Genomic DNA, 22204 nt, shown 5'->3' on the forward strand with positions numbered 1-22204 from the left:
TATACTTGGCAGTGTGCACGTTAATTATCTGGAGAATCTCGATAAGGGCACTCATATTCATTATCATATTAGTCTAAAGAAATCGGACTGGCCATAATCAATATAATTTTATCATGTTAGATTATTAATCTATGGCAATTGGATTGGCCATAGTCTATTTTTATACAGTAGCTAGATACATTATCATGTTAGATATATATACACTGGAACGTAGCTAATATATTGAATTTTTCACATCTTTTCACTCTATTTAAAGAAAACAATATCTAACATTCGAGTATCAGTTTACGCTTTGGGGAGCTCTGTGTTTTAGCTACACGACGTCTGTTGAGGCTGATGCCTTGGGCCGGGCTGCGGACCGCTCTCTTCTTAGTTGGTGTTTTTGCGATCTTTTTCTTCTCAGTTCCTCTCAGAGTCATTCGCGTAGACGGAAGGGACACAGAGGGTGGGAGAGGTCCAAGTCTAAGTGAGACATGACTCCAAAGCTAAAGGAAAGGGGAAAGCATCCTCACAACCAGCAGCTGTCTTGATTCCCGCCATAACAAAGAAGAAGAAGACGGGTTTTCGGACAGCTCCAGACTCTCTTCCTTAGCGAGTGTGAGCTGGAACTGTCAGGGCATAAGGAACCCACTGACAGTTCGCAGGCTCCGGGAGATACGAACTAAACTCTCCCCCGACATCATGTTCCTTATGGAGACAAAGAACCAAGATGAAGCTGACCTCAACACTTTTAGAAGTTCTGCGTACTCCAATCATTTTACGGTCCCTCCCGATGGGCTCAGTGGAGGACTCGCACTCTCCTGGAAATCAAGTGTTCTCCTCGATGTGTTGTACTCATCACCCAACATTATCGACACTTGTATCACAAATCATAATAAAACCTTTTTTGTCTCGTATGTCTATGGAGCACCCCGCAAAGAGTAAAGAGCAGCCTTCTGGAACAAACTTTCAGAACTGGGCGCGCAACGGCAAGAGGCTCGCGGATCTCCGGCGATAAACCATCTCTTGTTCGCCGATGATACGATGTTTTTCTGTAGATCGGACAGAGATAGCTGCACTGAACTGATGTCCATCCTTAACCGTTATGAAGCGGCCTCCGGACAATGCATTAACCGGACCAAGTCTGCGATTACTTTCTCCTCTAAAACGCTCCCGGCCACCAAAGTCAATGTGAAGAATGCCCTTGGGATTGCGAGTGAAGGTGGCATCGGAAAGTACCTTGGTTTACCGGAACACTTTGGTAGAAAGAAGCGGGATATTTTCTCCATGATAGTTGACCGGATCCGGCAAAGGGCTCATAGCTGGAGCTCAAAACTTCTCTCGGGGGCTGGAAAATTAGTTTTGCTAAAATCCGTTCTAGCTGCGATGCCGTCGTATGCGATGTCATGTTTTAAGCTTCCACAGTCCCTCTGTAAACAGATACAATCCGTCTTGACTCGGTTTTGGTGGGATCTCAAACCGGAAATAAGACGACTTTGTTGGGTATCATGGGAAAAGCTCACGTTGCCGAAAAACGCTGGGGGACTAGGCTTTCGCGACATTGAACATTTCAATGATGCTCTCCTAGCAAAGCTCGCTTGGCGTTTACTCAAACATCCTGATTCACTACTTGGCCAGATCCTCCTAGAAAAGTACTGTCGACAGAATGATCTCCTCTCCTGCTCTTCCTCGGGTGCCATGTCACATGGTTGGAGGGGAATTCTAGCTGGCCGAGAAGTTATTAAGAGGGGCTTAGGCTGGGCAGTGGGTACAGGAAAGGACATCAATGTGTGGAGCGAAAATTGGCTCTCAACAGGCGAAATATCACGCCCCATGGGGCCTCCAAATTTCCAAGAGCAAGATCTGACGGTGCAAGACCTCATTCTCCCCTCAACGGGAGAGTGGAATGTTAGTGCCATACGAGCCCACCTACCTCAGTATGAGGACACAATCCGACTGTTACAGCCTAGTGCTTTTGAGATGCAAGATACCTTAGTGTGGCTGCCTGAGAAGTCGGGATCATATTCCACAAAGTCGGGTTATGCGCTGGCAAAATTACAGGGCAATGGCCAAGAATCAGAAGAGGCTCTTCACCATTTTAACTGGAAAACGTGTGTCTGGAGCATAGCAACTTCACCTAAGCTAAAGCTCTTTCTATGGAAACTATCACACAAAGCCTTACCAGTGGGTGACGCTCTGGTACGACGAGGCATTATTGTCACTGGGGAGTGCAAGCGGTGTGGTGGAAGAGAGAGTGAAATCCATGCGTTCTTTCAATGCATGTTTGCTGCAAAAGTGTGGGATCTCTTGCCCGCTCTACAAAAGCCCCTCGCCTCCACTTTTCATCAATCTTACAACTTCTTGAAAGAGGTAAACGCATTATCAATCTTCCTCCTTCGGGAGTCTCGCAGCCGCTTTACCCCTGGATATTATGGAACCTATGGACTAGCAGAAACCAGCTCCTGTTCGAAGACAAGAATTATTCAGAGCTGGAGGTCCTCAACAAAGCTATCCGAGATGCACAAGAATGGAGCTGGGCTCAACCACTCAGCTCGCAAAAACCTACGACTAACATAGCCCCCCCACCGAGTATATGCAACGATCCCTCTGTCTTACTCTGTTTTACAGATGGTGCTTGGGATGCAGGTTCGAAAAAATGCGGGTTGGGATGGGCTTTCAAAGACAAGGCGGGTTTGCTTCGGGCGCAAGGTTCTGGTGCAAGGGGCTATGTCAATTCCGCCCTAATGGCAGAAGCTCTAGCACTTAAGACTGCGATCTCGGCTGCAATCCACTTAGGTTTCCTCAATCTGAGGTGCCTCTCAGACTCTAGTAGTCTCATCTCTCTGCTCACCACAGATTCCTCTGTCACTGAGCTCCAAAGGATCCTCCACGACATCCGCGTGTTGAGTAGTTCCCTTTTATCTGTTTCATTTGCTTTTACGCCTCGAGCTTCAAATGTATGTGCGGACGATTTAGCCAAATCAGGCCTACGCTTGTTTGTAAACTCTCCTCCTCTAATGGAGTAACTCTGTTTATTTTGAATTATGAATGAATGTTTGACCAAAAAAACAATATCTAACATTCAAAAATGCGACTGCCTCCAGTTAATAATTAGTTAATTACTTTATATTCTTAACCGGCAAACATAAATAATCAATAAGTTATACATTTTGTAATAAATAGTATTAATCAGCCCTATAGTTCATAAGTCGATTTCAAATGGATGAGAACATCAAACTTTTGTTATTCACAAAAGAATAAGTTAATCATTTTGTGTCCTCGACTCAAAGCTACAACGATCTTGTAGTGTAGCATAAAAATAACTGTATGAACCAGTCGTACACTCAATGACAAACAACATATACAACTAATTATCATACCGTATATATTAAAACATATTTATGTTATTGTACTTAGAAGTATGCGAATTTCAACTAAAGAATGAGAATACGTGGATTAATCAGAGATTTTAAAGGCAAGACGTACGATCCATTATACAATCTTTTTTTTTTTTTTTGCTAACCGAGTATCCTGGCTCCACCGTGGTGGTCCAGACTAGAGATCGAAGTGAGCATGGGCTCGAAGGTCACCAGGTGGCTCACCGTGTAACGGTCTTCGGTCTCGGATGCTGCAGCCCATATGTAAATTCCGCAGTGGCAAAGGCTCGAACCCAGGGGCGAGCACTCCAGCTGGAACTCCTTTACCACTAGACCAAAGCAACTTGGTTAAATGGTCGAAACTAATTACAATCTTTACACGGATCAATATACATGTAAACATTTAAAGTTAAACATACAGAGCGCATCCACGAAAACCAGGACCTATAACCTTTATTAAGCTTTCACAAAGACAAAAAGTTGTATAGTGGTTAGAAGACACACTTGCATCTGAACAAAGCTTCGACTACTATGTCTTGTCAAACGAAAGGCACATAATGCAAAATTTAACTAGCGCTCAGAGACCTCGACCTTATGTTAACTTTTGACACTGATCGTGTATTTATTCGTTTTACGTAATAGAACATGTAATTAATTTTATTAGTTGCTAGTTTTTTTCTATCAGTAGAGGAAGAATAAAAAATTTAATGTACATATATGGCGATAGTGATTTTGAATAATCGACACTAGGTTAAGACCCGCGCCTTGCGCGGGATGAACATTATATATATATATTATTTTATATATTATATGTTTCTAACATATTATGAAATAATAAATATATATTTAATAATTAAAAAGTCACTAACTATTACTTATATAATTAAATTGGTGCGAAGATATAAATAAAAGTTTATTAATCTAAAAAATATTTTTTTCTATTTGATAAGGTATATAATTAAATTTAAGTGATAGTAACATATATATAGTATATTTTAATATTAATATTTATTAAATGATACTTTCTACTCATATGTTTTTTTGTATTTGTTATAGCAAAAAAAAAATTACTAATAACAAAATTTTCACTATAGAATTAATAGTTTAAGTAATTTATAATATTTTTTCAAATTTTTCATCAAAAAAATTTGTCCAAAGTAAATATCAAAATTAAGATATTTATGCATTTTTATATGGCATATAATTTAATTTAAAATGATATATATATATATTTTTATTTTTAATACTTATTAAATGAGACTTTCGACTTATATGATTTTTTAATCATTTGTATCATGTCCTAACAAAAAAAATAAATCATGGATCACAAAATTTGAATATGAGACTTTTAACAGTTTTGGTAGTTTATACTCGTTTTTAAAAATTGAAAATATAACATATAAAGAAAAAATTTCATTTTTATTATATGGTTAATATGATTGTTTAATTTATTTTAATAGTTTAAAATTATACAAATATTAGATACCTTCATTTTTATTAAATCTTTATTATTCAAAATCATTAATTGTCATATATACTTTAGCCAGTAATTTTATTTAAGGAAATAGTAAATCACATTAATAATGTATTTATGGTTAGTTTAATAAAAAGCTTATTATATATTTAGATGGACCAAACTATTTCTCTAAAGATTCTAAGAATCATTCTAGTGATGACAAGTGGCTACAAAATAATGTTGTAATGCTTCTCAAATAATATATAGGGGATTTTAAAGCTTGAATGCAGGGTTTAGTTACTATATTAGTCAACACAGAATTTAATTACTTTGAAGTTAACATCGTAATTTTTCAAAAATTTATTGAAATACATTTTTTAAATGGTTTACCAAAGTATTTCAGGTGGTATTTATTAATGTGTGTATTAAATATCAAAATGAAGCAAATATGAACGAATGTATCACATTGAATAACCCAACAATTAGCTTATATGTTATTTATGTATTAATTTATTTATTTACAGGTTTGCAGGACACCATCTCACAAGTCATTACTGATAATTAAAATACAACTTTAGGTACATATAGGAATTATACAATGAACATATAGGAATGATACAATGATATAATGGAAAATAACAAAAATCTTGTAGTCAAGAGAAATATCTTCAAAGCTACTTTATTCTACAGGAATAAATAGATAGTTTCTATGTGAATTTGAAAGATTTACATTCTATTTAATTTCATTGATTTTTCTTAACAAAGAATATAAATATATTTTCTAAATAGGTTGAGAGAAAGAAAAATTTCCAATCAAAAAAAAAAATATTTATATATGTATTTTCAGTTAAAAATGGCTGATAAATATTTAACTGGAAAATAATTTTGTGTTATTTTAAATACATTTTACATCCCTATAGTTAATCATTGCCCTCTTATGTGGACCATAATACAAAATTACTATATTAAATATTAACTAGATTTGGATCCGCACAACCGTGCGGGTACTAATTTTCATGTTTTTATATATATTTTACATAATTAGAATATATTTATAAAGTTACTTATATATTTAAATGTTTATATATAATAATTTGAATATATAACAATTTGATAGTTTTCATGCTGTAAGTTAATTGATTATTTTAAATCATCACATATATTTGGTATTTTTTCTTATATATATTTTAAAATTATTTTTATTTAATTATTATGATCCTGATCCGTAATTCAAAGCGATAGATTTTCTTTATCAATATTTTTTTATGTTTATTCATTTAAGATAATAACTATATATATATATAAAAGTTTAAGATAAGTTAAATTTATACGTGAATTAACCCGTTCTACTAACATATTATATTTCTAGCATAAATTTTTAATGTTTGTGAAAATAAAATATATTAATTTATCAGTTTAAATAATTTTATGATATTTAGTTAAATACAATGTTTTATTTAAAATGATAGATATAACTATAAAATAGTAAAATTTGATATAATTTTTTCATTTTATAAAATATAACTGAGTATATATATATATATATATTAATGTATAATAACATTAAGTTCATTACGAATTACAAAATTAGTGAAAATATTTATATACAATACAATTTTTGATAATTAAAATATTGTTATAATGTTTTTCAACACATTTGTTAAGAAAATTAAATATATATATATATATATATATATATATATATATATATATATATATATTTAAATTAAAAGATATCAAATTATATTATGATTTAAGTAGTTAAAAATTATATATTAGCATTAAGGAAATACATTCAATACAAATTTTAAATGATGATCCGAATAAAAATATCACACATGAATCAAGGTGAGGTTGTTAACCCATCCGGATTTTTAGGAGTGGATGTTATATTAGGAATGATATATTATAAATTCATATTATTAGTAATAAATGAATTATAACTAATTTCTAGTGAGGGTTCATTTTAAAAAAAATCACACATGAATCAAAGTTGTGACTTCTGTTTTAATATATAAGATAAATGATTTAAAAATGTTGTGGCGCCGCATATAAAAAAGAAGATTACGATTTTATTTCTTTTTATCAGTAGACGTCATCTAAAATTGCATTGCTGTCCGCTTTTCGCTTGTCCTCTTCTGATCTCCGTTTGCGTTTGCTCACGGCGCTTCCTCAGCCCCCGATTTTTTAATTACCGAAAATACCCACAAACCCGAGTAATAGATCTCCTACAACGCACCCTAATCTCTCTCAACCTGCACCACCCAATCAACACACGCCACTTCATTAATCGTATCTGAAATTCCAAATGTACCCTTATACTCACACGTGGCGCCTCGTGGTTTGGTAACAGGATCTGTAGTTGTGTTTATAAACCCCATCATCTCTTCCTTGTTCATCTCCACACTTCCCTCACCAGATATTATTTGGTTCTCTCTCTAAACTCGGTCACTGACGAACCACTGAGTTTAACTCGTTCCTTTGGAGGAGGTTTTGGTAGGCGGGGACAATGGAGGAGCTAGATCGTTCACGCGCTTTCGCTAAAGACGTCAAGCGTATCGTCGTTAAGGTATCGTCTCTCTCTCGTCAGCACATTCTCAGATTTTGATTTGATTATTACCGTGTTTCTCGGTGTTCGTCTGATCTGTGAAGTGTTGTTCGTCGTGGACATGTGTTTAGTTCTGTCTTAATCTCATTTTAAAGTTTCTTTTTTTTTTTGCGGCTGGTGAAAATAAAAAAAATGAATACTTTACGATTTAATTATAAACCCAGAATATTTCTTGAATCTGAATAATAAGTATCAAACCTCTGGTAATTAGGTTTATGAATCTTAATCTGCATGTCATTAGATACGTGTTAAGAATATTTATTTATTTTTTTCTGGTAATTAATATTTATTTTGTGGTAAATATATAAAGGTTGGAACAGCTGTTGTAACTGGGAAAGGTGGAAGATTGGCTCTTGGTCGCCTAGGAGCTCTGTGTGAACAGGTATAACTTCTTAAATAATAATAATAAATCAGTTTTTTTTTTTTGCTTTTTATTCACAAATTATGAAAAGGTTTCATGAAAGACATGTGAAAAAAATATATGTAATTTGTAAAAAAAAAAAATATTAATGTCAGCTTGCGGAATTAAACTCGGATGGATTTGAGGTGATCTTGGTGTCATCAGGTGCGGTTGGCCTTGGCCGCCAAAGGCTTCGCTACAGACAGTTAGTCAATAGCAGGTTACTAAAAATAGCTGAGACCATTTTGCCTTATGGTTTGGGAAAATAACATTGAAATATGTTTTTTTTTGTGTTTATGTTTTTAAATTTTTTTTGGGGGTTGAAGTTTGTTTCTTTATGTATTGTAGCTTTGCGGATCTCCAGAAGCCTCAGCATGAACTAGATGGGAAGGCTTGTGCTGGTGTTGGACAAAGCAGTCTCATGGCTTATTATGAGACTATGTTTGACCAGGTTGATTCTTTACTGCAAAAAAAACTATGGTCTTGTTCTCTAGATTATTATGTAGAGTTCCAAATATTGATGCCTTTTTTTTCTTTGGCTAGCTGGATGTGACGGCTGCTCAGCTACTGGTGAATGATAGTAGTTTCAGAGACAAGGAGTTCAGGAAGCAACTTAATGAAACTGTCAAGTCCATGCTTGATTTGAGGGTTATTCCTATTTTCAATGAGAACGATGCTATTAGCACCAGAAGAGCTCCTTATCAGGTTTGTTTACTTATCTTTTTGTCCCTATGAGATGTTCATTGTTTAATAATCTCTCTGTTTCGAAAAGATCCAAATTTTAGAAAAACAAATTGTTTCAAAAATACACTTTTTTTTACACTTTCGATGCATTAGTTATCTGTAAATTGTAACAATCAAAAATAATAATTGTGTTTATTAAATTTCTATTTGTTAAAAGTTGTTGAAAATAGTTAATTTACAAAAAAAAACAATGAATTAATAATCAAAATTTAATATGTTTTCTTAATATGTGTAAAAATGCTAAAACATATGTCATTGTGAAACGGAAGAAGTGTGGAATAGAGAGTTTAGTTCAATCTTGCAGTCTAATGTTCAACTTCATTGCATTCACTATATGCAGGATTCATCTGGAATCTTTTGGGATAACGACAGCTTAGCTGCTCTATTAGCGCTGGAGCTGAAAGCAGATCTTCTGATTCTTCTGAGTGATGTCGAAGGTCTTTACACTGGCCCTCCTAGTGATCCTAACTCAAAGCTGATCCACACGTTCATCAAGGAGAAACATCAAGATGAGATTACATTTGGAGACAAGTCAAGACTAGGAAGAGGAGGCATGACTGCAAAAGTGAAAGCTGCAGTGAATGCAGCTTATGCTGGAATCCCTGTCATCATAACCAGGTGTGTGGCCCTTCTACACTTATCATACATGATTAGACTGTGATATGATTGTTCAGATTCATCAAATTGATACTTTTTTTTTTGTTTTCTTGTAGTGGCTATGCAGCTGAGAACATAGATAAAGTCCTTAGAGGACTGCGTGTTGGAACCTTGTTCCATCAAGATGCTCGTCTATGGGCTCCTATCACGGATTCTACTGCTCGTGACATGGCAGTAGCTGCGAGGGAAAGTTCCAGGAAGCTTCAGGCCTTATCTTCGGAGGATAGGAAGCAGATACTGTATAGTATCGCAGATGCTCTTGAAGCAAATGAGAAAACAATCAGAGCTGAGAATGAGTTAGATGTGGCTACAGCACAAGAAGCTGGACTTGAAGAGTCATTGGTGGCTCGTTTGGTTATGACACCTGCAAAGGTAAGCCAGTGTTCATGGTCACCTCTATTTATGAGCTATTTGTGTTTTCTAATGCTTCCTTGTTTTGTTCTTGATAGATCTCGAGCCTTGCAGCTTCAGTTCGTAAGCTAGCTGATATGGAAGATCCAATTGGCCGTGTTCTAAAGAAAACCGAGGTGATTAGAGGACACATGTTAATACAGATCCTCCTTGTTGACATTAATGGTTGTTTATGCTATTTGTTCTTTGTGAACATTGCTTTTACAGGTGGCAGATGGTCTTGTTTTGGAGAAGACCTCATCCCCATTAGGCGTACTCCTGATTGTTTTTGAGTCTCGACCTGATGCACTTGTACAGGTATGTTAAAGAGTCATTGTCCTTTACCTTCTTTGAATGTAAATTTGCTGAAGCTGCGCTTTTGCTCACAAACCAAACAGATAGCTTCACTTGCTATCCGGAGTGGAAATGGTCTTCTATTGAAGGGTGGAAAGGAGGCCAGGAGATCAAATGCTATCTTACACAAGGTGATAACTGATGCTATTCCAGAGACTGTTGGTGGTAAACTCATTGGACTTGTGACTTCAAGGGAAGAGATTCCTGATTTGCTCAAGGTAAAACAGATTTACAAACTTGGAGCTGCTGCAAACAAGTCTTTATATCTATTGTTAAACTAAACCATTTGCGTTTGTGCTTACAGCTTGATGACGTTATTGATCTTGTGATCCCAAGAGGCAGCAACAAGCTTGTTTCCCAGATTAAAAACACTACAAAAATCCCTGTTCTTGGTCATGCTGGTACAGTTTCAACTTTTATTTCTTCCTATAGAAACATTTAGTGAAATGATGATGACTTAATTGTGTAATTTCCAGATGGAATCTGTCATGTATATGTGGACAAGGCTTGTAATGTGGATATGGCTAAACGCATAGTTTCTGATGCAAAGTTAGACTATCCAGCAGCTTGTAATGCCATGGTAAAGAGAACTTTTACCTTTCCTCTAGATTTCAGTTATGTAATCGTTTTTTTTTTTAATTTCATCTTCTCTCTATTCAGGAAACTCTTCTTGTGCATAAGGATCTGGAGCAGAATGCTGTGCTCAATGAGCTTATATTTGCTCTGCAGAGCAATGGTAAAGTCATAACACTATCTAGATGTCTCATATACATGTACATAGATAGACTCATGAGGTAAATAAAACTGCAGGAGTCACTTTGTATGGTGGACCAAAGGCAAGTAAAATACTTAACCTACCAGAAGCACGGTCTTTCAATCACGAGTACTGTTCCAAGGCGTGCACCGTTGAAGTTGTGGAAGACGTTTATGGTGCTATAGATCACATTCACAGACATGGGAGGTAAAAACTCAACACTGACGGCTGTAATCTTTGCATCTATTGCTGGAAATGCTCAATCTCTATCTTGTCGTGTATGTTGTTGTGAGCAGTGCACACACAGACTGCATTGTGACAGAGGATCCCGAAGTTGCAGAGCTGTTCCTTCGCCAAGTGGACAGCGCTGCTGTGTTCCACAACGCAAGCACAAGGTTCTCTGATGGTTTCCGATTTGGACTTGGTGCTGAGGTAAGCGAGAGACATACAAATAATCTTATACATTAAACGGTGAAAAGAGAAAAGAGTGTGATGAAGCAAGTTTTGGTTATGGTAAATAGGTGGGGATAAGCACAGGGAGGATCCATGCTCGTGGTCCAGTGGGAGTGGAGGGATTACTTACAACCAGATGGTACAACTTTGGTTTCATACCTTTCTTTATTTATTTTTTTGGTTTGTGAAATGGTTTTGTAAGGAAGAATGGTTTGTGGTTGCAGGATAATGAGAGGAAAAGGACAAGTTGTGGATGGAGACAATGGGATTACTTACACCCATCAAGACATTCCCATCCAAGCTTAGAAGACTTTGTGTGAAGTCTTTCTGTGGAGACTAGGAGAGGATGGGCTTTTTGTTTCCTCTCTGCTAATATCATATCCTATTATTATTGTTGTTGAAACCCTCTCTTATAAAGTGAAGTGGTTTTGATTTAGGGTTTAGGGATTGCACCAAAAATAAGTTCCTTTGTTCTGTTTTTACCACTTGGTCTTTGCTCATAAGTAAGATTGAAGAACTCTTGTAAGCTACACCTTTCTTATTTATCAATTTATCTTTATTTCTTTGAATTTGCATTGTGAATCAGACCTTTGATACAAAGTAGAATAAGAACTTAAAAGTCATTACCATAAATTCTCAAAGATTCTGCAAACGGGAGACACATGAATGCTAACAACGAACATAAGAGTCTCATTCACACATTTCTGATCTTACCTATTACTCTTCCATAAACTTCTTAACATTCTTCAACCAGAGCAAGTACTCTCTCTTCACCTTTCTCATCATGTACTGGTGCAAGAAGTTCGTAGTGCTTGCTTTCACTCCTCTGATCTCCAGATACTTGTAGAATGTCTTCTTCAGATTCTCGTCCAAGCATCTGCAAACGCAAACGAAAAGCAACAGAACCTTATATACCGCCAGTTATTACAATAGTTTTTCTTTTAATATTCACAAAAGCTTACTCGAAATCAGGCCCTTCATTAGCCAACTTATCCTCCAAAGTACTCCCCTGATTGCTCACAGATAAAGCATCAATGGCAATCTCATCCGGAAAAGCCATACAGCTAAACTCAAGGCTGAGCCCGCTCTTCTTGGTGACAGTCACAACTAGTGGAATACTAGATCCATTGCTATGACCATCATCGTCATCATCCTCATCGTCGTTTTCATCACCGTCAAGACTAGGCATGCTTACTACAACTTTAATATGCTCCCCTTTGTACTCTCTAGTCAATGTTACAGTCTGATGCCCAGGGTTGTCTTCAATTTTGAAAGGGAAGCTTCCTGGAGCCGTCTCTTCATCCTGCTCCCAACAAAACCCCAACAGAATGTAAGGGGAAAAGTCTCAAACTGGTTTATAACAGAGACAAATCCATTGTACTAAAGGTAAGAACATTATCAGCAACTTAGCAATTCTCACTAACATACAGTCTCTTCTACTTGGTTAAGCATAGCTCTGGAAACCAATGAGTGAGGATTCACAGCAATATGATTACAAGTTTCATAAAGTGAAGAAGTTTTTAATACACTTCAGAAGGCAAATGCATTGTAAAGCATTAACTAAAGCACAGTGCATAAGCTAACACATATATATTGTACTAAAGGTAAAAAAATATCATCAGCAACTTAGCTATTCTGTCTGAGTCAAACACAATCTCTGCTACTTGCTTATAAAGATCTAAACTTGCTTACGCATAGCTCTGTAAGCAATCAGTGAGGCACAACAGCAATAAGATTGAAATTTTCATAAAGTGATTAACTATTCAATAAGCTTGAAAGGGAATTACATTCTAAAGAGCCATTCAGTAAAGCGCAGTGATCTAGCACTTGCTTAAGCATAGCTCCAGAACGCAATAAGATTATAATTTCATAAAGTGAAGAACTTTTCAATAAACTTCAAAAGGCAAATGCATTGTAAAGAGCGATTCACTCAAGCACAGTTCATATGCCAACACATCCGAAGCATAAAGCAGCAAACTTTCGAATACCCTTTATAACAAATCAAGCGAAATGAGTAAACTTTACCAAATCGGGATCATCGATTTGGAGAGCGGTGTTGATCTCGGAGTCAATCACGCGGAGAAGCGATTGCTCGGAGCTCATCCGATCAATAGCCGTCGAGTAAAGGGCAAAAGGACGAAACGGAGATGAGGTGGGAGCTAGAGACGGACGGCTAACAACGGCGGAGATAGATCGGAGTCGGCTCATCCGATTACCATACACAGAAGCTAACCTAGAAGCTGATCTCCGTACGCACCAAGTGAAAGCCATTGGCACCGGTTTAGTGTTCTTCTTTTGATTCTGTGAAGCAACGATGAGTTCTTCAGGGTTTAAGGTTTTCGACGCTTTGGTTAGCGCCTAGGGCTTTTAATCACATTAGTCCGGTTTGGTCTAATTATAAACCGGGTCCAAACCATAAGCAGGCGGAAATTATATATCAATTCTGTATAGGTTAATAGAACAAAAAACAATTCGATGCTAGTAAAATAGGAATTCAAACGTAAATTAACAGCTAAATTTATGAGCTATAATGTTGTCAGTAATTAATTCTCTTAATTTTTAACCAACTTTTGATAATTTCTTTACGTTAAAAAAAATAAACTTAAAACAACGGGGTAATGGTCTATTGGTAGGCAGACTTTAGATTCTTAAACAATATGGGTTTAAAAGCACTCCAATATATTTCACTTTGTGGCTACGCGGATATAAGCATATCTTACAATCTATTTGAATATCCAGAGTAAAAATTCATCTGTGGACCGCATCGTCCATTTAGAAATTAATTCGAGCATTTCTATATGTCCAGGATATTCCAGGATTATACAGGTTGACTGAGAAAACTCAAAGATACTTGATACAATTGTTTTTGATAAGTTACAAAACACCAAATGACTTTTAACACTAAACAAGATTTACAGCATTTTGTTTTTACTTCTATTCAAGCTAAGTATTAATATACCGAAAGCACAAAGATGAAAAAAGAATGACATAAAAAAAAAAGAAATTTCCAACATAGACATCACATTTTGTCACATCACTATCCCTGGCATCAAGATGTTGGATTTGATCTCCTTGTGTGGCAAAACAACTCCTCCATTGCTATATATCTCATCTCTCACGTGAACATCTTCCCCAAGGATCGTCATGTTCTCAATCCTAGCCCACTGTCCAACCGTTGAGTGCCACCCTATGATACTGCTCGAGATACATGCATGCTTCTTGATGCGTGCCCCACGCATCACCGTGCAACGTGAGAGCCTAACCCCTGACTCAACAACACAGCCTGGACCAATGGCTACATCTGGTCCTATCAAACAGCCTTCTCCAATCTTAGCGGTTTCATCCACCAGAACATTCCCAACAATGTCTGGACCAGTGGTTAACTTGGCAGGACATTTCTTTCTTAGGGAGTCTAAGTAGAGTCTCAGGCCCGTTATGTAGTCACGTGGTTGACCAATGTCCATCCAAAACCCTGGTAGTACCATTGCATAGAGCACTTGAGCTGCTGCAATCTTGGGGAAGGTCTCTTTCTTGATTGAGGTTGGTCGTAGTTCAATCTTGTCAACTACCGACGGGTTCAGAAGATAAATCCCAGCGTTGATCTTGTTACCTACATACAGTTTTGGCTTTTCGACAAACTTTTCCACTTTTCCTGTAGTTTCTTCCATGACCACAACTCCATATTTAGAAGGTTCATCAACCTGTAACCAGTATCCACATTAGATGAACCACCAGTGTGTTGATTCTCAAATTGACTTAAATCTTGATGCATTAGTAAAATGTTATATTCATTATATTTTTTAAGATTATGAAAACCATTTTTATTAGATAAAATAATTTTCAAAAGAAAATGAATATTGAGTTTTCGAAAAGTATAATATGGATCATTAAAGGCTGTAAATTACTCATTGACACAATCAATAAATAAACCCTAAATGAGTATCAATTAATTTTTCACTCTATAAGTTTTCTAATTTTCTTCTTTTTTTTTTGCAAAAGAAGTTTTTTAATTTTCTTTGAGTTTAGTTTGCTGATTTTCACAAACCAACTTGATATTAGATCAAACAATCTCACCTTTGTCACCATGATGGAGGCTTCCCCACCATGGGCTTTATGAAACTCAATCATTTCTTTGAATGGGTACTCACTAATCACATCACTGTTGAGGACAAAGAAAGGTTCTCCAGATCCGTCAACCAGTTTGTCTCTCGCTAGAGCCAGAGGACCAGCCGTACCCATAGGCTCAGTCTCTCTTGAGCAAGTGATTTTGATTTCAAGCTTTGCTTCAACGTCCTTCAAGAAGTTAAGCATCACCTGTCGACACAATAGTAAAATTCCAAACAATTAACCAGAAAATAGCTTCCAAAATAAAACAAAAAACTAGGAGATAAGTCTTTCACCTCTGCCTGGTAATTAACTGTCAAAACCACTTCATCAACCCCAACAGCCTTAAGAGCCTCTATCTATAAAAATACATTATGAGGTGGTTAAAACATAGACAGTAAGCATGACCTAACTTGCAAGAGGATAATATTATTATAGTAGTACCTGGTGAAGGATCATGGGTTTATTAGCAAAATCAACAAGCGGCTTTGGTAAACTGAGAGTCAATGGTCTTAACCGAGTCCCGAACCCTCCAACAAGAATGAGAGCCTTCATCTTGATGCACTGAACTCCTTTTTCTTTCCTGTCGATGCTAAATGCTAACGTCAGATCATCTTAACAATGTGGGTAGGCTAAACATCTTAGAATAATCAAAGTCGAAAGTGACTAAAGAACAAGAAGGCGAAACAATAATAAGTCTAAGCCCCATTTAATGTTCTTTCCGTATTGATTTTTTCCTTTTGTAGATTTTATTTTGTTTGTTAGTTTTTTCATTCCACAAACTAACTTTTCAATATCGATGTGTGTGCCCGTGGTATAAAACATTTTTTTAGCAATCATATTTAATTATATCGTCATAATAACAGCTGGCATTGAAGATTTTTATAGCCCATGCATATTATTTTTTGGCGCATATTAGTTATTGATGTCTATAAGATTATTAAAAACTGCGATAAGGAATCGAACCTATGGCCTTTCCCATTCATACGTTTCTAGCTTAAGTTTTTTAAGATATAAATTGGTTTTGTCATGCTAATATCTAGTTTAATTTACATATTGTATTAAAAAAAATCCTTCTACATATTATATGGTTGGTCTTAGACACAGCTAGAACCGGATGAAATACTCGCATTGTCCCTAATTTTAAAGAGCTAATATATATATAGATTTGATGGATCTCATACTATGAATTCTTTTGTTGAAACTTATACCAAAATGTTTATAGCATCATAAATCTTAGAACCGACCCTTAAAACACATGTTAAATTTACATTCTCGAATTGTGTTTAGATGAGTGGTGGAAAAGGCATATATAATCAACTCTGAGAGAAGGTGGGTTGCAATTGTAACTGAGCTGATCATCGAAATTAATCTGATAATAAGTATCAATCAATATTATTTTAATTAAGATGTATTAATGAAAAAAATGGGGGGAGGGATTAACCAAAAAAACTTATTATAATAAAGCGTTATAAAAAAAAGGGGGGCCAGAGAGTCGAAAGGGAAGTCCTATAAATAGAGGAAGTGATCCATTCATCTTCACTCGAGAGAAGTTCACAAAACAAAGTCTTTTCTCGTCTTCTTCACCGGAAAAAGAAACCGAAACAGAGATCATGGCATCTCCAACGCAAGCCCGAGAAGTCCACCACCGCAAGGAAGAAGACGCACTCGATGAAGAACGGGAGCTTATTGACCTGAACAAAGAAGCCAAACACGAAGACGATGACAAGATCGTGGCCTCAGAGTCGTCAGAGACAAGGGAAGCAAAGAAGCAGAAAGTGGAACAAGAAGTCAAAGATGCTTATCAAGAAGACGAAAGAAGAGGAGGGATGACGAGAACAACAACACCAAGAAGCTTAACTCAAGAAGAAGCAAAGGCAAAGGAAGATGATGCTCGCGCCTCACGCATGCTTGCGTCTACGAGCAACGACTTAGTCCGACCGGGGCTGGACATAAACGATTACGTCGACGACTCAGAACAAACCTTGACGTTCCTCACCCGATGGAAGGCTCCGGAGACTCCACCTGAAAGGATCATCCACCGCACCCTGGTCGAGCAATGCAGCAAACCGATCCAAAAGCAGCTAACGACGAGCGACGTGACACAGAACAGGCTCTCTTTATCGTACTCGCAAGTGAGGAAGAAGTTTCAGCAGCTTCTTGGCGACGAGTCAGGGAGAAAGGAGAGTAGGTTCACGGTTTACGGACCAGACGGGAAGGTTCATGAGATTTGGCTACGTGAGAAGAAGAGGTCGTTTGATTTGACGATAGGGTGGTGGTCGTTCGTGGAACAGTATGGGCTCAAGGAGTGTTGCGACTTCGTCACGGTTTGGATGTTCAGGCACAGTGTCACTCGACGGATTTGCTTAGCTATTGATACCACAAGGTTTGCTTTCAGGAAACAGGTTAGTAAGAGGATCTCTCAGGCTGCTTTCGAGGATTCTGATTAGAGGTTTGGAGATAGGTTATCAAAGAGGGGGTTTTAGAGATTTGATTAGGGAGTTTTATGAAAAGGTAGAAGTTTTAAGGTTTTGATTTGAGTCACATTCTCAGTTTCTTAGTCTAGAAATGTAAATCATTTGACAGAAACATCATTTCATGAGAAAAAAGAAAACAGTTGGTTCTTTGCTTCAGTACTTGTGATAAACCTAGAAGTGGCCACTTTACTTGAGAGACAAGTTATCATGATTCATTTATTTTGCATGCTAATGAATATTGAGACCCTTTTACTGCATTGTGAGAAAAACGATTTTCAGATCTCTCACTAATGTAATCTACCAATCGGCTAGGCATTGTTGACTTTAAGGCGCTAGATTGTATATAAAAAACAATTTACTGCAACAAAATTGAGGATGAATCAAATTAACAACGAGTCTCCTATATTATAAGGTAACAAGAAACTTAAATTTTTAGTATGCTAGCAAGATAAGTGTATATGTAGCCTACACAAAAAAAAAAAAAACGAATTGTCACAAAACGTCCATTAATTACACACTTGATCATTATAGCAACAAGCACCAAATGCATTTATATAAACCGGAACACAGAAACATATGAACATTACTTGAAGAAACCTGAAACTTTCAGTGATCAAGATATATGCAACACGCACCTCTCAAATTTGCTGGAGATGCAACAAAAATTGTAACGTATTTAATAAAAAACAAATATGGGCTTTTTATTTTTACTCTTTGTAGTTCCCAAAAAAAAAGGGGGAAAACAGAAAATCAATATTATTTTAGTCAAGATGTATTAATAAAAAAAAGGGGGAATTAACGAGAAAAAAACTTATATAATAATAAAGCTTTTTGAAAAAGGAGGCAGAGAGTAAAAACAAAAGTCTCTCTTGATAACTTCCTTCACCGGAGAAAAAGACCATGGCGTCTTCAACGCAAGACGAAGAAGCCCTCCACCGCAAGGAAGAAACTGAACCCGATCACGATGAAGCAGACCTGAACAAAGAGGGCAAGACTGACGATGAAGCCAAACACGTAGACGATGCCAAGAAGATCGTGGCCTCAGAGTCAGCGACAAGCGAACAAGAAGTCAAAGACGCTAATCAAGAAGACGAAAGCAGCGGAGGGACGATGATGGTACCTTCTTCAAAGACGACGACAACAACACCAAGAAGCTTAACTCAAGAAGAAGAAAATGCAAGGGAAGTTGACGCTTTCGCCTCAGCAATCCTTTGGTCTATGCGCAACGAGGACGTCCCACCTACGAGTCCATCTATGCTCGAAATAGACGATCACGACGAAGACGACTCCGAACAAACCTTGAGGTTCCTCACCCGATGGAAAGCTCCGAATACTCCACCGATAGAGATCATTCACGACCGGTTGATCGAGCAATGCAGCAGACCGATCCAGAAGCAGCTGACGACAAGCGACGTGGAGCAGAGGAAGCTGTATTTACCGAGGAAGAAGTTTCAGAAGCTTCTCGACGAATCGGGGAGAAGGGAGATAAGGGTTTCGGTTTACGGACCAGACGGGGAGGTTCAGGAGATGTGGCTTGGTGATGATGATGAGGAGACGTTTGAGTTGGTGATAGGGTGGAGGACGTTCGTGGAACAGTATGGGCTCAAGGAGTGTTGTGACTTTGTCACGGTGTGGATGTTTAGGCACAGAGACAGTCAAAGGATTTGCTTAGCTGTGGATGTCACAAGGTTTGTGTTCAGGAAGGAGGTTAGTAAGAGGATCTCTCAGGCTGCTTTCGAGGATTCTGATTAGAGATTAAGTGGGGTTTTAGAGATTTAATGAGATATTGAACATGAGGTAGAAGTTTTGAAGGTTTTGATTTTGATTTGAGTCACATTCCCAGTTTCTTAGTCGATAAATGTAAATAGTTGACAGAAACCATTGCATGATAAAAATAAATACAGTTGGTGCTTACTTCAGTTTTTGTGATGACCTAGAAGTGATCACTTTACTTGAAAGACAAGTTATCATGATTATTCAGCTTTGCATACTTAACGAGTATTTTGGTGTGGAGACCCTTTTAGTGCATTGTGGGAAAACGATTGTCAGATCTTACACCAATATAATCCAAAGATTTTACAAACACACTAGCCAAAGTTCCAAAAAAAAAAGAAAAAGATGTTATATTGCCTTTACACTAAGTGTTGACATAATACAAACAATTATTCCATTACAATAATAGGCTATAGCATTATCAGATTAAAGCTTACTTGTCTTGGATCGATCCTCCTCACATGCCTCTCGCGTTTGGAGTGTCTTGTGTATATCACAGCCTAACATAACTGCTCACACTTATCTTCTTGGTTGATTGTCCACTCGTGTCAAGCCTCTTACTATAATTTTTTTCTTAAATTTAAACTTATACTAAAATGTTAGAATCGACACTTAGTAACATATGTTAAATTTCACCCTGGAATTGTGTATGGATAAGTGATGGTAAAAGCACCTATTATCAATTTTGAGAGAGAGTGGATTGCAACTGAGCTGACCATCCAAATTAATCTGATAATTATCAATCAATATTATTTTAATTCAGATGCATTAATGAAAAAGAGGGGAATTAACAGAAAAACTTTATAATAATAAAGCTTTATTTTTAAAAAAAGGGAGCAGAGAGTCAAAACCAAGCCTTATAAAATAGAGGAAGTGATCCATAATCCATTTCACTCGAGAGAAGATCCCAAAACAAAAGTCTTTTCTCGTTAACTTCTTCCTCAGAGAAAGAAACCGAAACAACCGAAGATCATGGCGTCTTCAACTCAAGACGAAGAAGAAGTCCACCACCGCAAGGAAGAAGACGCACTCGCCAAAGAACCGGACCTTGACCTGAACAAAGAAGCCAAACACGAAGACGATGACAAGATCGTGGCCTCAGAGTCAGAGACAAGGGAAGCAAAGAAGCAGAAAGTGGAACAAGAAGTCAAAGATGCTGATCAAGAAGACGAAAGCAGAGGAGCTACGACGATGGTGCCTTCAACGACAACACCAAGAAGCTTAACTCAAGAAGAAGCAAAGGCAAAGGAAGATGAAGACGACTCAGAACAAACCTTGAGGTTTCTAAGACGATGGAAAGCTCCGGAGACTCCACCTGAAAAGATCATTCACCCCAGCTTAGCCGAGCAATGCAGCAGACCGATCCAAAAGCAGCTGACGACGAGCGACGTGAAAAGAACAAGCTGTCTCACTCTGGGCTGTCTTTATCGAACTCGCAAGTGAGGAAGAAGTTTCAGCAGCTTCTCGAAGAATCAGGGAAAAACGAGAGGAGGTTTTCGGTATACGGACCAGACGGGAAGGTTCATGAGATTTGGCTTGGTAAGGAGAGGACGTCGTCGTTTGGTTTGACGATAGGGTGGTGGAGGTTCGTGGTAGAGTATTGGCTCAAGGAGTGGTGTAACTTCGTCACGGTTTGGATGTTTAGGCACAGAGTCACTCAACGGATTTGCTTAGCTATTGATGTCACAATGTTTGCGTTCTGGAAACAGGTTAGTAAGAGGATCTCTCAGGCTGCTTTCGAGGATTCTGATTAGAGAGGAGTATAGAGAAAGGTTATCAAGGAGATTAAGGGGGGTATTAGAGATTTGATTAGGGAGTTTTATGAGAAGGTAGAAGTTTTAAGGTTTTGATTTGAGTCACATTCTCAGTTTCTTACTCTAAAATTGTAAATAGTTGACAGAAACATCATTTGAATGATAAAAAAAGTTGGTTCTAACTTCAGTACTTGTGATAACCAAGAAGTGACCCACTTTACTTGAAAGACAAGTTATCATGATTCAACAGTTTTGCATACTTAAATGAGTATTTTTGGTCTACAGAGACCCTTTTACTGCACTCTGGGAAAACGATTTTCAGAGAGCTTACAAACAAACACACAAGCCAAAGTTTTAAAAATTGTAAGAGAACTTGTAACACAAAAAAACAGAAAAAAGAGATGTTATATTTGCCTAAAGCTTTACACTAGTGTTGAGATACTACTACAAACAGTTATTCCATTCCAATAAAGGCTAGCAAAACAGATTTGTATCAGATTAAAGCTTACTTGATCTTGGATCGATCCTCCTCGCATTTGTAGTGTCTTGTGCATATCACACAGCCTAACAAAACTGCTCACACTTGTCTTCTAGCTTTGATTATCAAGCTCTTATCCGCTGCTACAAACTTGTTTTGACAGCTGTGCTTCAAGTCTTGAACCCTTCCGACTGCACAAAACACATCATTCTACCTTTATAATTTGTTTTTCCAGAGATGTTGTATCATGCTTGTGAACAAAAAAAAATGTTTGTGAACGAACTACTAGAAGCTGACCCTGTAATTTAGACCACCTCCAACAGCAGCAGCATGAGTAAGGGTTCTAATCATTTAAAGAAAATGAAAAAATAAGAAAATTAAGAAAGAGATAGAAGAAAACTTCTGAACTAAAGAGATTTTTAACTAAAAACCGACTCTTTCTAAAA

The 22204-nt window shown here is 37.1% G+C and overlaps 6 protein-coding genes across 7 annotated transcripts; 4 read left to right on the top strand and 2 right to left on the bottom strand.

Moving 5' to 3' along the window:
* Positions 1-7165: 7165 nt before the first annotated feature.
* LOC103867010 (delta-1-pyrroline-5-carboxylate synthase A) lies at positions 7166-11741 on the top strand. Of its 2 annotated transcripts, XM_009145035.3 has the most exons (17): positions 7166-7381; positions 7731-7802; positions 7937-8040; positions 8169-8271; positions 8364-8525; positions 8905-9182; positions 9278-9593; positions 9671-9748; positions 9840-9929; positions 10010-10183; positions 10270-10366; positions 10442-10545; positions 10626-10701; positions 10776-10926; positions 11016-11151; positions 11241-11311; positions 11397-11741. In XM_009145035.3, the coding sequence occupies exons 1-17, from the start codon at positions 7322-7324 to the stop codon at positions 11476-11478; spliced, it is 2154 nt and encodes a 717-aa protein (XP_009143283.2). In that variant the 5' UTR covers positions 7166-7321; the 3' UTR covers positions 11479-11741. The 2 variants fall into 2 exon arrangements, with proteins under 2 accessions (XP_009143283.2, XP_009143284.2); XM_009145036.2 differs by lacking the exon at positions 7937-8040 and having other exon boundaries at positions 7217-7381.
* A 37-nt stretch (positions 11742-11778) lies between these two features.
* On the bottom strand, positions 11779-13515 carry LOC103867011 (uncharacterized protein At2g39795, mitochondrial). The gene is made up of 3 exons (XM_009145037.3): positions 13198-13515; positions 12135-12475; positions 11779-12049 (listed from the first exon to the last, which is right to left on the bottom strand). The coding sequence occupies exons 1-3, from the start codon at positions 13441-13443 to the stop codon at positions 11890-11892; spliced, it is 747 nt and encodes a 248-aa protein (XP_009143285.1). The 5' UTR covers positions 13444-13515; the 3' UTR covers positions 11779-11889.
* Positions 13516-14004: 489 nt separating this feature from the next.
* LOC103867013 (mannose-1-phosphate guanylyltransferase 1) lies at positions 14005-16062 on the bottom strand. The gene is made up of 4 exons (XM_009145038.3): positions 15721-16062; positions 15573-15635; positions 15247-15486; positions 14005-14873 (listed from the first exon to the last, which is right to left on the bottom strand). The coding sequence occupies exons 1-4, from the start codon at positions 15829-15831 to the stop codon at positions 14202-14204; spliced, it is 1086 nt and encodes a 361-aa protein (XP_009143286.1). The 5' UTR covers positions 15832-16062; the 3' UTR covers positions 14005-14201.
* Positions 16063-16889: 827 nt separating this feature from the next.
* Positions 16890-17726, top strand: LOC103867014 (putative B3 domain-containing protein At4g03170). Its single transcript, XM_018658852.1, has one exon. The coding sequence runs from the start codon at positions 16890-16892 to the stop codon at positions 17724-17726; it is 837 nt and encodes a 278-aa protein (XP_018514368.1).
* Positions 17727-18609: 883 nt separating this feature from the next.
* Positions 18610-21610, top strand: LOC108871851 (putative B3 domain-containing protein At4g03170). The gene is made up of 2 exons (XM_018658853.2): positions 18610-19550; positions 21356-21610. Exon 1 carries the CDS (start codon positions 18654-18656, stop codon positions 19503-19505), a length of 852 nt encoding a protein of 283 aa, XP_018514369.1. The 5' UTR covers positions 18610-18653; the 3' UTR covers positions 19506-19550; positions 21356-21610.
* On the top strand, positions 20499-21280 carry LOC103867759 (putative B3 domain-containing protein At4g03160). Its single transcript, XM_009145850.3, has 2 exons — positions 20499-20768; positions 20864-21280. The coding sequence occupies exons 1-2, from the start codon at positions 20499-20501 to the stop codon at positions 21278-21280; spliced, it is 687 nt and encodes a 228-aa protein (XP_009144098.3).
* Positions 21611-22204: the final 594 nt, after the last annotated feature.

This window comes from Brassica rapa, chromosome A05, assembly GCF_000309985.2.
Source record: "Brassica rapa cultivar Chiifu-401-42 chromosome A05, CAAS_Brap_v3.01, whole genome shotgun sequence".
Classification (NCBI taxonomy): domain Eukaryota; kingdom Viridiplantae; phylum Streptophyta; class Magnoliopsida; order Brassicales; family Brassicaceae; genus Brassica; species Brassica rapa.

Bases quoted from the DNA above. Each gene is read 5' to 3' on its own strand.
- LOC103867010 (XM_009145035.3), top strand. From the start codon at position 7,322: ATGGAGGAGCTAGATCGTTCACGCGCTTTCGCTAAAGACGTCAAGCGT. The intron at 7,382-7,730 runs GTATCGTCTCTC...AAATATATAAAG, and splicing joins TCAAGCGTATCGTCGTTAAG to GTTGGAACAGCTGTTGTAAC. The intron at 9,594-9,670 runs GTAAGCCAGTGT...TGTTCTTGATAG, and splicing joins TGGTTATGACACCTGCAAAG to ATCTCGAGCCTTGCAGCTTC.
- LOC103867011 (XM_009145037.3), bottom strand. From the start codon at position 13,443: ATGGCTTTCACTTGGTGCGTACGGAGATCAGCTTCTAGGTTAGCTTCT. The intron at 12,476-13,197 runs GTAAAGTTTACT...TGTTGGGAGCAG, and splicing joins AAATCGATGATCCCGATTTG to GATGAAGAGACGGCTCCAGG. The intron at 12,050-12,134 runs GTAAGCTTTTGT...TTGCGTTTGCAG, and splicing joins AATGAAGGGCCTGATTTCGA to ATGCTTGGACGAGAATCTGA.
- LOC103867013 (XM_009145038.3), bottom strand. From the start codon at position 15,831: ATGAAGGCTCTCATTCTTGTTGGAGGGTTCGGGACTCGGTTAAGACCA. The intron at 15,487-15,572 runs GTGAAAGACTTA...TTGTGTCGACAG, and splicing joins CAGTTAATTACCAGGCAGAG to GTGATGCTTAACTTCTTGAA. The intron at 14,874-15,246 runs GTGAGATTGTTT...TACTGGTTACAG, and splicing joins CCTCCATCATGGTGACAAAG to GTTGATGAACCTTCTAAATA.
- LOC103867014 (XM_018658852.1), top strand. From the start codon at position 16,890: ATGGCATCTCCAACGCAAGCCCGAGAAGTCCACCACCGCAAGGAAGAA.
- LOC108871851 (XM_018658853.2), top strand. From the start codon at position 18,654: ATGGCGTCTTCAACGCAAGACGAAGAAGCCCTCCACCGCAAGGAAGAA.
- LOC103867759 (XM_009145850.3), top strand. From the start codon at position 20,499: ATGGCGTCTTCAACTCAAGACGAAGAAGAAGTCCACCACCGCAAGGAA. The intron at 20,769-20,863 runs GCAAAGGAAGAT...CATTCACCCCAG, and splicing joins TAACTCAAGAAGAAGCAAAG to CTTAGCCGAGCAATGCAGCA.